The sequence below is a fragment of the Macaca nemestrina genome, chromosome 2 (assembly GCF_043159975.1).
Source record: "Macaca nemestrina isolate mMacNem1 chromosome 2, mMacNem.hap1, whole genome shotgun sequence".
Taxonomy (NCBI): domain Eukaryota; kingdom Metazoa; phylum Chordata; class Mammalia; order Primates; family Cercopithecidae; genus Macaca; species Macaca nemestrina.
Window position 1 is genome coordinate 107,796,551 of NC_092126.1, and position 15,500 is coordinate 107,812,050.

Genomic DNA, 15,500 nt, shown 5'->3' on the forward strand with positions numbered 1-15,500 from the left:
ACCTCCTATCTCATCACATGACTTGGAATGCCTAACCTTCTGAGAATGCAGCCCAGTACGTCTCAGCCTTATTTTACCCACTGCCTATTCAAGATGGAGTCACTCTGGTTCAAATGCCTCTGACCCTCCCAATTTTTGCAGGTGAGGAAATAGAAGCCTTGAAAGATTAGGTGGCTCACTCTAAGTAACATCATGTACCTGGCAGGGATTTCTATAAAATCATAAGATGTCAGAGACCATGCTTAAGAAATATTTTTACTTTGAAACACTTTAGGCAAACAGTGAAAAAGAACCCACCACACTATCCTGTTAATATCTTAACATTCTGATGCCTCTGCATCAATTTTTAGAAAGAAAGAAAGAAAGAAAACACAACTGAAGCCCCCATGTACCCTCCCCAAATCCATCAGGTCTCCTGCCTTAGGAAGGCAGAATGGTGACTTGCACACATCATTCCAATACATGATTTCATTTCATATTATTTGAATCCACAGAAAATAGATTACTGTGCAAAACAATAACACTTTCTGTATGTCCACAATGCTTACATGCTAGACACTATTCTAAGCATTTTACATGCATTACTTCATTGACCACCCCCCACCCACAATCACCCTGTGAGATTGCCACTACGATCCCATTTTATAGAAAAGGTGAAAAACAAGTTGAAGTAACGTGCCCACAGATACACAGTATGCTTAACTTTACACAAACAGTACCTTGTATGTAGCTTCACCAACTTTCTCAGCATAATTTTTCATCTATCTGTGTTGAGACGTAACTCTTTCATATTCACTTTCCAAGGACCAAAAACAACCCATTTATTTATCCACTCTTCTGCTGATGAAATACAGGCTTTTCCCAATCTTGCTACCTAAACAATACTTCAGTGAAGTCTTCAACTCATTTCTCTGTTCACATGGCACTTCTCTAGGATGCATCCAGGAGTAGAGCTGCTGGGTGGGTAAGTGCACACAACCTTCCAAGATTTTGCAAATTGCCTGGCACAGTATTTCTCACAATTTCCACTCCTAAAGCAGTATGAATTATCATTGTTCCACACACTTACCCACACTTGGGTTTTCAAAAATGTGCCAGCTTGATGAGTGTGAGATGGTATTATTTCACATTTTGGACACTCTTGGTCAGCAGGGGTGGGGCAGACCACACTGAACAGGTGACAGAAAGACCTTCAAATACCCACTCCCGCCATCTGGCACTCCTGACCCCAACTTCAGCTCCTCCAAGGGAGTGGGGGAGAGGGGGGTACGGTTGGAAGGAACCTGAATGTTCTCCAGGCCAGGATGAGATGTAAGATGAGACCCGGTGCTTAGGGCAATCGGAAACTGTCAACTGAAGCCAAACAGCTCAGAACCACCCACAGCCGGGTTCCTAACCAGCAGGTGTGTGTTTGTGGGTGGCTTCCAGTCAACATTTCACCCCACAGCCCCTTAAAAAAAACCCCAACCCTGACTTAGCCAAACCAACTTCAGTTCCAGACTCCTTAACAGAGGTAATTTTGTGCAAGATCTTTTGTGCATGGCAAACAGATAAATAAGCACCCAACCCTGGCTTCCAGAGTGCTTGGTCTGGCTATGGTGACGGGCATAACCAAAAACACAAACATCACCTGACACAGGCACCAAGAGACGTGGGGCCAGGGGTTTAGAGGCACAAGGGTCAGACAAGGTCAGGCCTTGAAGAATGAAGAGCTGAACTGGCACAGACGGGTGTGGCACTCCAGGTGAAGGGAGGCAGCACAAGGCAGAACACTCTGGGGGGATGGGGTGGGGAAGGGACAGGAAAGCCAAATCCAACACTGATTCTGCCAAAATCTTTTGTAGTTAGCACCAAGCAGTCAGGCTTCTACTTTTTTTCCTTTCAGCTAATCTGAATTTATTAATATTTATATAATTATAGTACTTACAGAACTAAAATTATTTGAAAACTCAGGTTATTGGACAAATGGGATCAGCATAATCCCAAATATAAACAGCTTACTTCAGGATAAAGTAATTTCTGTTTTTTGGCCAGGCACGGTGGCTCACACCTGTAATGCCAGCATTTTGGGAGGCCGAGGTGAGTGGATCACAACGTCAGGAGATTGAGACTATCCTGGAGATCGAGACCATCCTGACTAACACAGCAAAACCCCGTCTCTACTAAAAATACAAAAAATTAGCCGGGCGTGGTGGCGGGTGCTTGTAGTCCCAGCTACTGAGGAGGCTGAGGCAGGAGAATGGTGTGAACCCGGTGGCGGAGCTTGCAGTAAGCCAAGATCCCGCCACTGCACTCCAGCTTGGGCGACAGAGCGAGATTCCGTCTCAAAAAAAAAAAAATCTGTTTTTCACTTCATTCTTTGCACATTTTAAAACTTGATTAGAATGTTTAAAAATAAGCACATTTCATTCTATAAAAATGACAGGTCAGGCACAGTGGCTCATGCCTGTAATCCCAGCACTTTGGGAGGCAGAGGTGGGTGGATTGCTTGAGCCCAGGAGTTTGAGACCAGCCTGAGCAACATAGGAAAAAAATAAATAAAACTTTTGTCTCTACAAAAAAATATAAAAAATTAGCTGGCATGGTGGCACGCACCTGTAGTCCCAGCTACTGGGGAGGCTCAGGTGGGACCTGGGCCTGGGAGGTCAAGGCTGCAGTGAGCTGTGATCCTGCCACTGCACTCCATCCTGGACAACCCTGTTTCAAAAAAAAAAAAAAAAAAAACTAAAAATATCCCCATACTGGGGCAGGAACTTTACAAGACGTCCTGTGGCAAAGGGAGCAGAGATGGGGGGAAAGGGGTGCTAAAAATGTGATCGGAAAGGGACATTTCCGAGGTTATAACACCAACTGACATGGGAGCTGCACCTCTGAGAAGGCCCTGGTCCTAGAGGTCAACCACCTGATGGAGAGCCTTGGTAAACCAAGCCCTCTTTCACCAATCTCAGGAGTCAGGTAGCACAGCAAAGCACTCTAACTTCACACATAAGGAAATCGATGCAGAGGTTCACTGACTTGCTCAAGATCATTCCTGCCAAGAAAAGGCACACCATGCCTGGAACCCAGATCTGATGACTCCAAGACCCTTCCTATGACTCTGGTCCCTGCCCAGCCACTTCTAGTGCCATTTTTGGGACAGTGAAGGGACATCTTCACTGCCATGAACAGCTGCTGCCATAGGAAGGCAAGAGATGGTGCAACCAAGATGACCAAACCTTCCTGAGGACAAAGCTGAACAGGCATCAGAACACCAACAGGAGACTTCTGTCCCGCCCCCACCATCCCGTGATACCACCACACAATATCAGAGCCTTCATTTTCACCTGCTCATGGCAATCCAGAGCAGATAAGATTATTCCATACTGTACTGAAAAACACATCTTCCAGGTTGGTTTCTTCTCATTTCAAGAAATGACCAGCTCCGTGAATGGGCCGCTACAGTCGGGGACACTGCTCTACTATTAAGACATTTTATCCTTTCATTTACAATCTGACCTCTTCAATAATCAGAAGCAATGATTGCTCACAGGCTTTAGCAATAGCACTCCTTTGCCTTTAAGTAATTGATTCTTGCTTTTTGCTTCAACACAAGTGGGTGGGCCAGTGAAGGAGCTCCTTCCAGAACAGGTCGTCTTTTCTCCTGAGAGCAGCAGGCACATGCACTTGTTCCTTCGGGTTGAATCTGATTGCTAGCACCAGATCTCATACATGGAGAGGGGTATGTGAAGGTGAGAGGGGTATGTGAAGGTGAGAGGGGCCTGCAGTATGCAGGGGCTAGAGACGTGAACACAACAATGGTAAGCATTTACATCTGCTGAGGCTGAGGATCCTATAGAAAATTTAGAAACGGAGTGGGGAGGAGTCTGATTTATGGGAACTGGCAGCAAGGGTAACCACATGAGAAGCCTTTCACCCATTCCACTTTACTGAGTCCTTGGATCTGTGGTTAACTCTTATAAAATATAATTCAGATTCAAACCACATCACTCCTCAACTCAAAACTGTCCAAACGCTCCCTGCCTCCGAGGCAGCTCAAGCCCCCGTAATGACCCATGATGCTCACATGGCCTGGCCTATGGCCTCCCTGGCCCCCCTCCTCCCCTTCCAGCTGGCTCCCTGCACTCCATCCCAGGGGATTCCTTGCTATCCTGAGGACACCAAACAAGACCCAATCTCCTCCGCCTGCAACTCTCCCTAGAGAGTTACCTGCTACCTCCCTGGCCTCCTTCAGGTCTTTGCTCAAATTTCACTTTCTCAGTTGAGGCCCTCCCTGATCAGACTATCTAAAATCACAATTGATCTCCCAATCCAGCACTCCCTCTCACTCTTCTCTGATTCACTTTGTCCACTACACACATCACCATCCAGAATACTGCATATCCCATTTGTTTGTCATCTGTAAAGATCCAAGATGGCAGGATTTTCATCTGTTCTAGTCCCTGCTAGGTCTCTGGCAAACAAATCAGTGCCTGGTGTATGGGAGTGCTCAGCACATTTCTGTTAAACAGATGGATGCTGCTGCCTATGTAGGCCAGTGGGATGGGGATGGCAACAGGGTACGGGTAGAGCTCCACAAGCCAAGCGCTTGAGTCCAGCATCCTGCTCTCCTCCACCTGCCGCTGAGACCTCTCTAACCCCCTAGCAGATATCCAAGAGCCAGCCAGGAAGACTGAAGCCCCAGCCAGAACTCCCCAGGGGGCATTTGGGAAGACAAGGCATTCTTGATGCTGCTGCTTTTAAAGTCAACAGAATAGGCATGGCCACAGGCCAAACTTGAAGATAAATCTAGGATCCCACTGGCCCCTTTCCAGCAGCCACAGCCCATGATGCCACAGATATTTTGTCCAACTGTAAAGGGCAGTCGTCTCTCTCCTCAGAGTTGTGGAAGGAGACCTGACCGGGCGAGCTGCAGAGGCCACTCCTAGGGGCCCAAGTCTCCAGAAGGGCTCCAAAGAATATGCTGCTGAGCTTCCCCAGCGTCACATCCCAGCAGGCAGGCTAGGGACTCCCCGAGCTTTTAAATCCTTGGGATTCTGTCACTAGCTTCCAAAATAGAAAGGGCTGGGCCCTTTGTGAAGGTTTCTCCACACTGCCTATAATTAAGGGTTCTCTAGCAGGGGACTGAGAACCCACCCCCACTGTCATTGTCAGGTCCCAGGCTAATCTCTAATATGGTTTTTCATATGCCGAGCCAGGTTCGAAGACCACCTGAAGGTCTTCCCACACTTGGTGCATTTGAACGGCCTCTCTCGAGTATGAAATCTCTTGTGGCTAATGAGTTGTGAACTCTTGTTGAAAGTTTTCCCACATATGCTGCATTTGTGGCACTTTTTCCCAATGGTTATGTCCTGGAGTCCAGTGAGCCTGGAGCTCTGGTTGCAAGCTTCTTTGCAGTCTTCGAGGGGCATCTCCTCACTTGGTTTTAGCTTCTGTAATCTCAACTTTGTGTCCTGAGAGGAAGACCGCGCAGGTGGGCTACGTTCAGCCTGTGCTGCTCTGGTATGTTTCCTCTGGTGACTGGAAAGGGTATGTCTCCCAATGAACTCTTTCCCACACCACTGACATTTGAAAGGTCTCTCTGTAGAGTGGATCCTCTGATGGTTAACAAGGCGATAGTTTCTATCGTAAGATTTCCCACACAGATTACATTTATAGCGCTTCTCTCCACTGTGTATTCCCTTATGATCTAAAAGGGTTCTTTTACGTGTAAAGGTTTTCCCACATTCTTGACACCAAAAACGTTTCTCACCAGTGAGGATTTTCGGCTCCACACTTGGAGTCTTTTCACTTTCATGGCAATCATACTGTTTTTGAAGAGAGTGAATCCTCTGATGTCGGTAGAGATTGGAACTCCATCTGAAGGCTTTCCCACACTCCCTACACTTATACGGCTTCTCTCCAGTGTGAACTCTCTGATGGATGAGGAGGAAGGAGTGATTGCGGAAGGCCTTGCCACACTGGCTGCATTTGTAGGGCTCCTCTCTGGAGTGACTGCTCTGAGGAACCTGGAACACTCTGTCCTGACTAAAAGATGCCCCGCCCTCAGGTTTTCTTTTCATGGCATGCTTCTTCTTATGAACAATAAAGGCTGACCTATAGGCAAAGTCCTTCCCACAATCGCTACACTGGTATGGTTTCTCACCTGTGTGAATTCTCTGGTGGTCAACGAGAGTTTTCTTTCTAGTAAAAGTTTTCCCACACTGCTGACACAAAAATGTTTTCTCCACAGCGGGGGCACCCTGGGGCTGACTGCACTCAGGAGACTGCCTGAAGCCCTCATGACATTCACCTTGTTTGTAGAATTTTTCCTCCTCATGCAACCTCATATGACGAGTAAAGTTTGATCTCCACCTAAAGGTTTTCCTGCATTTGGTACATTTATAGGGTTTCTCCTGGGTGTGAATCCTTTGATGTTCAAGAACATATGACTTACAGTGGAAGGACTTCCTGCACTGGCTGCAGTCAAAGAGTTTCTCTCCACTTTGGTCTCCCAAATGATGATCAAACCCTGAGCTGTAGGTGAGAGCTGCCCTATACTGATTCAATTCAAGAAATTTCTTCTTAGCATGGGTTTCTCGGTGCAGACGGTAGGCTGACAGACGTCGGAAAGCTTTCTCACATAAATCGCATTTATAGGGCTTCACTCCAGTGTGAATTTTCTCATGCCGTGCACAGTTGGAACTCCACCGGAAGGCTTTCCCACACACCCTACATTTAAATGCCTTCTCTTGAGTGTGAAGTCTCTGATGATATGCAAGATGGGAGCTATGACTGAAAGTCCTTCCACAGTCACTGCACTTAAATGACACTCCCACCGTGTGAAGACTCTGCCCGTGCTGGTGATGAGAGCTAAGGCTGAAGTCTTTTCCACACACGTCCTTTTTATTCCCTTTCAGTCCAGTATGAATTCTCTGATGTAGGCTGAAGCCGCCAATCATGTGTCTGAGCCCCTTCCCATATTTCTTGTAGTCATAGTGGTGTGAACTCATTCTGAAGTGTTTGCCACAGCCATGTTTAAGGGATTCCTTTCTTCCAGAAACTCTCAAATATGTAACATGTTTTAAGTCAAGACTATTACTTCCTGATACTTCAGAGTCTTTTCCTGTCCTGTGACTGAAATTGGTCTCTTCTTTTTTAACTGTTACTTGTATGGGGTTTTCACATTGATTCTTTTGCCTGCTCTTCTGTTGAAAAGATTCTCTGAGCCCAATTCCCTCAGAAACACTTGTCGCAGGACATCCTGATGACACAGCTAAGGTTTCTGCTTCTTCCAAAGGTTCCTGATCTAAGATGAATTTGTTTGTTTTAATCTGGAGGTCATCTCCTGACAAAAAATAAAACACAAGAGAATGTACTCTTTTCCCATACTTGGAACTGCAGAAAGCACCAAAGGGCAATAAAATGTCTGGGTGGTGAGGCTTTTGCCTGACTGCCAATACCTTTATAAAATAGTCAAACATAAGGCAAAACATGGAAGATTATCCCAGGTTACAGGGAAGGGAGGAGAAAAGCAAGATGGGCAGGGCAGCTAGAGATATGCAGACATCACATCCAGCAGGGAAATAAAAAGGATTAAGAAGAAAGTGTTAAACAGCCAGAGTGGGAGAATCATGGCATTATAGAAAGGTACCCAAAAGCCAAGGGGTGGGGCTCCAAGGAGCACTTGGCTGAAAAGGCTGGAGATCAGCCTATTACAAAAATAAGGACCAAGAAAAGAAAGAACAGGAGTGGGATGAGGGCTCCTAAGAGCAAAAAGGGGTGAGTACAGGAGATTCAGCAAGAGTGCAGGCCATGAGTGAGGAGGAGCATCAGTGAGTGAAAGACAGGAACAGTGAAGCCCTCCAGCAGGCAAGAACTATTATTGAGAGGGCTGCTGGGGAACGGGGACAGGAGAATAGACATGGCTGGAAGTGAATGACCTCTCAGAGGCCAGCCAGGATGAAAGAGACCCAGTGGCCCAAGCACCCTTACCAACACTGTTAAAGATCTTCCTTCTATAACCGACCTTAAGAAAGAGAAAAGTAAAAGCAGGAGAAGCAGGACCTGGCAGGTTCTCTGGAACTCACCTGTAGGGGCAACACCTGCATTCCCCTTAGGCTGAGCTGCCTGCAAATTCAGGCCCCATGGCTCCCTTGCTTCCAACCAGGAGATCAGAGCAGGTTTGGTGAATGGTCCCACTGCAGAAGAGAAGGGAATGGGATGAGAAGAGAGATGGATGACACAGAACTACTCTTCAGGACCTCTGGGCCTGAAGTCCTGGTGGGAAGGTGGGAAAAGCCAGGAAGGCAGGCAGCAGAAGAAGGGAAGGAGGCCCAGTCATTTCAAATAGCCCTGAGCAGAGATAAGAGAGAATGACAGAAGTTGACCCCAAAAGGATTACTAGAATTTTCCAGAGGTGAGACTCACATGTCTACTTAATTGGCTACATCAGCCAACATTTTTTGAATGTCTAAATGGACTAGGAACTTAAAACATATTACCTTTAATCCGTTGTTTTTATTTGTTTTGAAACAGGGTCTCACTCTGTTACCCGGGCTGGAGTGCAGTGGCACGATCGTGGCTCACTGCAGCCTCGTCCTCCTGGGCTCAAGCAATTCTCCAGCCTCGGCTTCCCAAGTAGCTGGGATTACAGGCGTACGTACCACATGCTTGTATTTTTGTATTTTTTGTAGAGACGGAGTTTCACTATGTTGCCCAGACTGGTCTCAAACTCCTCAGCTCAAGCAATCTTCCCACCTGGGCCTCCCAAAGTGCTGGGATTACAGGTGTGAGCTACCACGCCCAGCCACCTTTAATCTTTACAATAATCCAGAATGGCAGGCATTATTCTCCCCATTTTTCAAAAGAGGCTACCAAGGTGCTAGACTAAGTGATCTGGTTAGCAGTTACAGAGCCAGGATCTAAAACCAGGTCAGGTCCCTTTCTATGCAGCAGCACAAAACAACCCAAGGCGGCAGAAATAAAGATAGATAGAAGCATGAGGATATCGATTACTTACCCAGGAAAGCCATGTTCCTATAATTCTCCAGCATCACATCCCTGTACAGGTTTCTCTGAGCAGAGTCCAGCCACCCCCACTCGTCCTGGGAGAAGGTCACCTCCACATCCTTGAAAGTCATAGTCTGAAAAAACACTGTGCCCTAGAGCTGGTCCACAGCTCCCAGCTTTGAGGTGGAAGGGGAGAGAAGGGGAATAAACTGGCTCTTTGTGAATGCAGGATGGACCTGGCAAAGGTGAAAGGGAAGACCATCACCCAGCAGAAGACCTCTGGGCTTGAGGGGGATAATCTGGTCTCTGGAACACAGGTCTTTGGATGCGAGGTTACTAGACAGAGAAACCCAGGATGGGGCAGCTGCACTAACCCATTAGGCAGTGATGTGGGGACATCATGAAGGACCAAATGTCCTGTGGCTCACCTGAAGCTGGGCTGTCAGGGACCTGGGTGGTGTTACCTGGTCTCCTGGGCACCCCTCTCTCTGGAAAAGGGCAGGCATCTGGGCAGCAGGAGTATCTGAAGGAGAAAAAGCCATGAGAGAGTGACTCAGCTCTGGACAGCCCACTGAGAAGCCCACTCTTCCCCCCAGTAGAGGACTCCTGGACCCATGAGCAGGTACAGAATGCTGTTAAATACCTATCTCACATGTCCTCAGTCTACTGGGGCCAGGAAAGGGGTAGTGGGACAGGGGGTGTAATGGGAGAGGAGCAAGCCACATATGGGTTATAGAACGGATGGAGAGGACAGAGAGCTAAGGGCCAGGACAGAAAGAGTTTCACATGAGAGGACAGATGTGAAAAGACAACACTACAGGAAATGCAAGAAGTGTGGCATAAGGCTGGGGTCTTAAGGCCAGGCAGCAAGTACCGGATTGCCCAGCCAGGAAGTCACGTGCTTCTATTTCATAGGGAGGCTCCAGGTGGTCCCCCAGAGCAGAGCTGCTCCTGAGAGGTGAAGCAAGGGACCATATCTGTGCAGATCGCAGGGCTCCTGTACCCATCCAATGCACATCTGGGCTCTGGGCAGGGCCCGGGTCCTGGCAAGAAGAAAATGTTGTGAGAGGATCTTTCTGGGAATCAGAAAGCAAACTCAGAGAAGAGACCACACGACCAATCTCTAAAGGACAAAGGCCAAGGGATAGGTAAGCCAGGTCCTTTATTACTTCCAGGCAAGAAGAACACCCAGGGAGGTACCTCCAACCACCTCAGCCTCCTTGGGCTTTAATGAGGGCCCTGGGAGAGTCCAGGTAGAGACAGACTCCAGCTCAACACAAGGAAGCACATGTTAAGTCAGTACAGCACTCTTGTCGGGCCTCATATGACACAGTGCCACCTTCCCATTATCCCTCAGCTCCCACCCCAGGCCTATAACTTAGAAATGAGAGAGAAGGAACTAGTTCTTCAGAATTAAACTCACAATGGTTCACAGTGAAGATATAGTCAAGTAATATCTACTGTCAAGTGCTCCTCTAGGCACTGATGTACAAAGTGAACTCAAAGAGGCAGGCTAGCTCCCAAGTTGTAAACTTGCTTTGAATAATAAAGAGGCAATGCTAATCATGAGAGTCAGCCATGGAACCACAGAAGAAAAAGTCTCCAGTGGAAAAAATGGCAGTGTCCATCTAAGTAGAGACCAACAAAGAGGAAGCGTTTGCCCTGAGACTTCAAATAACTCTGGTCTCTGAGGCAAGGCTGTTTCTCATATAGAAGAGGTGAGTACAGGAAACTACAATTTGAGATTTTCTGGTCCTGTGACCGAGACACTCTCTATAGCGATATGGACAAATCTTAGCCTGAGGCCATTAATCATCTGATACAGAGATACACACTAAAGATGATGAACTGATCACAGTAATTTATCTCCCATTTTTTATTCTTCTAATAAAGGGAGAATTTAAAAAAAAGAAATATGGAAGCACAGCAAAACGAGTTGAAGGACAAACTTTCTCGGGCCCTGGTTTTTCACACTGTGATAATTTTGCTGAACCATAGAACGATTCTGTGACTTTACATGTATCTTAAAGCATTTCTCTTCATTTTGCAAATTTGGGGGGCTTTCTCCCAGCCCCCACTGTCTTCTAAGTACCTTTCAACCAGCTTTCTGCTCATGTGGCAATGTTTTCACGGGTTTTTTAAATTACATCTAGCTGTAAATGAGCTGAATATAACCAAGCCACGATTTTGTAACTACTGTGTACCTTATTTCCTTTTATAAATTATTAATCAGGTCCTTTTGAACATTTCATTGTTCTGGTAAAAATAACAAATGCTCTTTTAAATTTTTTAAAATAGTACCCCATGTGGTGCAAAAATATTTTCTAACAGTTTTACCCTGTGTTTATTACCATTTACTGCTGGTAGACCATGTCCTGATGTCTTACTTGATTTAATTTTTATAACAAAGTTTCAGGAACAAGTATGTCAAATTTGTTTCAGAAATCTTTTTTTCTTTCTTTTTCAGACGTAGTCTTTCATCAGGCTGGAGTGCAGTGGCATGATCTCGGCTCACTGCAACCTCCGCCTCCCAGGTTCAAGCAATTCTCCTGCCTCAGCCTCCCAAGCAGCTGGGACTACAGGCGCACACCACTACGCCCAGCTAATTTTTGTTATTTTTAGTAGAGATGGGTTTTCACCGTGTTGGTCAGGATGGTCTTGATCTCTTGACCTCATGATCTGCCCGCCTCAGCCTCCCAAAGTGCTGGGATTACAGGCGTGAGCCACCGTGCCCAGCCACAACTTTCATTTATACATGAATTATGTGTGCAGAATCATATATATATGTATATGTATGAATGTGTCTGTGTGTGTGTGTGTACATATATATATATATATATATACATATATATATATATATATACACACTTTTTTTTTTTTTTTTTTTTTGAGACGGAGTGTCTTTCTGTTGCCCAGCCTAGACTACACTGGTGCACTCTCAGCTCACTGCAGCCTCCACCTTCCAGGTTCAAGCAATTCTCCTGCCTCAGCCTCCTGAGTAACTGGGACTATAGGTGCATACCACCACATCTGGCTAATTTCTGTGCTTTTAGTAGAAATGGAGTTTCACCATGTTGGCCAGGCTAGTCTCGAACTTCTGACCTCAAGTGATCCGCCTGCCTTGGCCTCCCAAAGTGCTAGCACTACAGGCGTTAGTCACTGTACCTGGCCAGAATCCTGTATTTTTATATAAATAAAATTTTAAAGAAGCCTTAAAAAACTGATAAATGCTTTTTTCAAAAACTGAAACAATACAGGAAGCATCAGCTCCCCTGTGCGCAGCAGCAGGACAGGAAGAATGCACTTGAACTGACCGGCTGCCACTCAACCGCCAGGCCTGGGACTGCCAACTCTGCCAGGGCCAGGCATATGATAAGCACTTGAATATTTACTGAACAAATTCTCATGATTAGACCATTTCTGCATTTTCTTCTTAATGAAGAGAGGCTCTGAAAGGTACAACTATGTGGCCACAGATGTTGAGGCTGTGGAATGAAGTCTAAAATCGAGGTCTTCCTGTTTCTCAGCCCAGCACTGCCAATCAGCACTCATGTCCATCTTCCCTGCCTCCCATCTCACACACATAGAAAAGATCCTCAAAAACTTACTGAGAAGGGCTGGGCACAGTGGTTTATGCCTATAATCCCAGCATTTTGTGAGGCCAAGGCAGATGGATCACCGGAGGTCAGGAGTCCAAGACCAGCCTGACCAAAATGGTAAAACCCCATCTCTACTAATAATACAAACAAAATTAGCTGGGCATGGTGTGGTACACCTCACAAAAAAAAAAGGGGGGGGGCCTTACTGAGAAGGAAGCTACATGGTGCCTGCAGAGCGCTCTTCTGAGTTTTAACATGTACTCTTCCCACTGAGAAGCCAAGAGCCCTAACCCTAAGTGCTGTTCCAACACTCGTCACTTTACAGGGCTACAGTTAGTCTCAAGTCAAATTAGATAATACGTGGAGATGGACTTTGTATACTGTAAGCCACTGTGTCCAAAGACTAGTTACTGGGCTTTTTTTTTTTTTGAGACAGGGTCTTGCTGTGTCATCCAGGCTGGAGTGCAGTGGTGCAATAACGACTCACTGCAGCCTTGACCTATCTGGGTTCAAATGATCCTCCCACCTCAGTCCCCCAAGTAGCTGGGACTACAGTCACATGCCACCATTTCAGCTAATTTTTGTAGAAACAGGGTTTTGCCATGTTGCCCAGGCTGGTCACGAATTCCTGCACTCAAGCAATCCGCCTACCTTGGACTCTAAAGTGCTTAGATTACAGGTGTGAGCCAACATGCCTGGCCTAATTTTTAAATTATGTATAGAGACAGTGTGTCGGGGGGCGGTCTCCCTATGTTGCCCAGGCTGGCTTGAACTCCTGGCCTCAAGGAATTCTCCCACCTCAGCCTCCTAAAGTGCTGGTATGACATGTGTCAGCCACTGCACCCAGAAGTTAGCATTATTTATGGAGACTTGCTGACCCTATCTAGAGCTGATATTCCTCTGGGAAGGTAGGAAAGGATACCTGCTAAAGGGTCCATGGCTCAGGGTCCTGTTCTCAGCTGCTCAGGTACCATGGGAAGAAGGGAAGGCTTCCCCGCACTCCTCTATATTGACAGTTCAGAGGGCCACACCCATCCCCAGACAAGCTGGCTCACCAGCAGGAAGAGTTCCCTGGGCACCACACACTTGCTCACACTCACCCTCCATGATGTCCCATCAAGGTCCCTCTGCAGCTCCTCCAGCAAGGCCACGGCCTCTTCGCCACTCTCAGGATTATGGAGCTGCACCCAAACCCGGAGCTCCCCAGGCAGGATGCTCAGAAACTGTTCCAGCACCAGCAGCTCTAGGATCTGTGCCTTGGAGAGAACGTCAGGCCTCAGCCACCAGCGACAGAGTTCCCGGAGCCGGCTCAGAGTTTCTAGGGGCCCCGAAGACTCATGGTAGCGAAGCTGTCTGAAGAGCTGGCGGAACAGCTCCTGGCCAGGGCGGTTGAGCGTCTGTGGCCTGGCAGCCTGCACTGGAGTATAGCTTTCATCCTCTTCTTCCTTCTTTATTGTCTGAAGCCGCCCTCGCTCCCTCGAAGACTGGGCCTGGGCTGGATAGACAGCATGCCACCTGCCTGGAGGCATCACTCCTGTTCAGGGACTAACCAGAAGAGCACGAGCTAAGTCCACCTTAGACGTGGGTCCTCAGAAGTATCTTCTCAGCACTGCAGTCAACAATGCCATTTGCTGGGACATCAGAAGTCATCGGCAAGTGACTGAAATAACCAGCATTTCTGTGCACGAGGGGATGAGAGAATAAAGTCCATTATACATGGTGCAGTTGGATTCTGCTGGTTGGGATCATCTTTGTATGTATAAGAAGAGCGTTTCCACAGATATATATGCCAGTATCAAGTAGACCAGAGCTAGGTTGTTCCCCACTGGAGTAAGCTAAGAAAATATCCCACAATAAAACATATGCTGAACTTATACATTAAAACTTTGTAAAAAACACAAAAGGATGATGAAAAAAGTCAGAGAAGATCTAAACAAATCAACAGACACACCATATGCATGTATGGAAAGATGTGACACAGTAAAGATGTAAATTCTCTCCAAATTGATCTATAGGTCTAATGCAATTCCTACCAAAATCTCAACAAGATTTTTTGTAGATATAGACAAACTTATGTGGAAAGGCAATGGAATTAGAATAGCTAAAATTACGATAGGTCAGGCGTGTTGGCTAACACCTATAATGCTAGCACTTTGGGAGGCAGAGGTGAGCGGACAGCCTGAGCTCAGGAGTTCGAGACCAGCCTGGGCAACATAGCGAAACCCCATCTCTACTAAACATACAAAAATTAGCCAGGCATGGTGGTGCATGCCTGGAATCCCAGCTACTAGGAAGGCTGAGGCAGAAGAATCACTTGAACCTGGGAGGCAGAGGTTGCAGTGAGCCAAGATCGTGCCACTGCACTCCAGCCTGGGCAACAGAGCAAGAGTGTCTCAAAACAAGAAAGCAAACAAACAAAACCAAAAAATAATTATGACAAAGAAGAATAAATTGGGAGGGATCAGTCTGAAAACAATCTACCTGATTTCAAGACTTAGAGCTAATCAATTCTATGTAGTACTGGTGGAGGAAGAGGCACTTAGGTCAATGGAATAAAATAGAAAAATCAGAAACAGAACCACAAAAGAATGCCCAACTGATTTTTTAAATATCAAGTGTGATTTTGCTATTATATTTAAAAATATCTCAAATGAGCAATTCAAAAACCAACAAAAAAAATCCTGAGAATCCCCTAGTTGATTTTATGACCCAACAATGAGTTACAAATTATAATTTGAAAACTACTAATCCAGCTTCCCACTCAACTCTTGTATTTATTTTTATAATTCATCATAAAATGTGGGGTCCAAGGGTTCAAGCCACTTTCAGGAGGTAGCACTTTGTGAGGCCAAAATGGGTGGACTGCTTGAGATTAGGAGTTTGAGACCAGCCTGGCCAACATGGCGAAACTCC

At 46.4% G+C, this 15,500-nt stretch overlaps 1 protein-coding gene across 6 annotated transcripts in view; it reads right to left on the bottom strand.

The window, feature by feature from the left end:
* Positions 1-234: 234 nt before the first annotated feature.
* The window catches only part of LOC105480308 (zinc finger protein 445), a 69,447-nt gene continuing 54,181 nt past the window's right edge, over positions 235-15,500 (bottom strand). For 4 of the 6 annotated variants that reach the window (XM_024792407.2, XM_011738951.3, XM_011738949.2 and 1 more), the window contains 6 exons: positions 13,688-14,265; positions 9,863-10,031; positions 9,417-9,511; positions 8,999-9,122; positions 8,067-8,177; positions 235-7,324 (listed from right to left, as the gene is read on the bottom strand). In XM_024792407.2, coding sequence (XP_024648175.1) covers positions 5,160-7,324; positions 8,067-8,177; positions 8,999-9,122; positions 9,417-9,511; positions 9,863-10,031; positions 13,688-14,116 — 3,093 coding nt within the window. In that variant the 5' untranslated portion in view covers positions 14,117-14,265 and the 3' untranslated portion in view covers positions 235-5,159. Of the gene's footprint in view, positions 7,325-8,066; positions 8,178-8,998; positions 9,123-9,416; positions 9,512-9,862; positions 10,032-13,687; positions 14,266-15,500 lie in introns of those variants that run through there. The other 2 variants (XM_011738952.2, XM_011738953.2) reach the window with 2 other exon arrangements.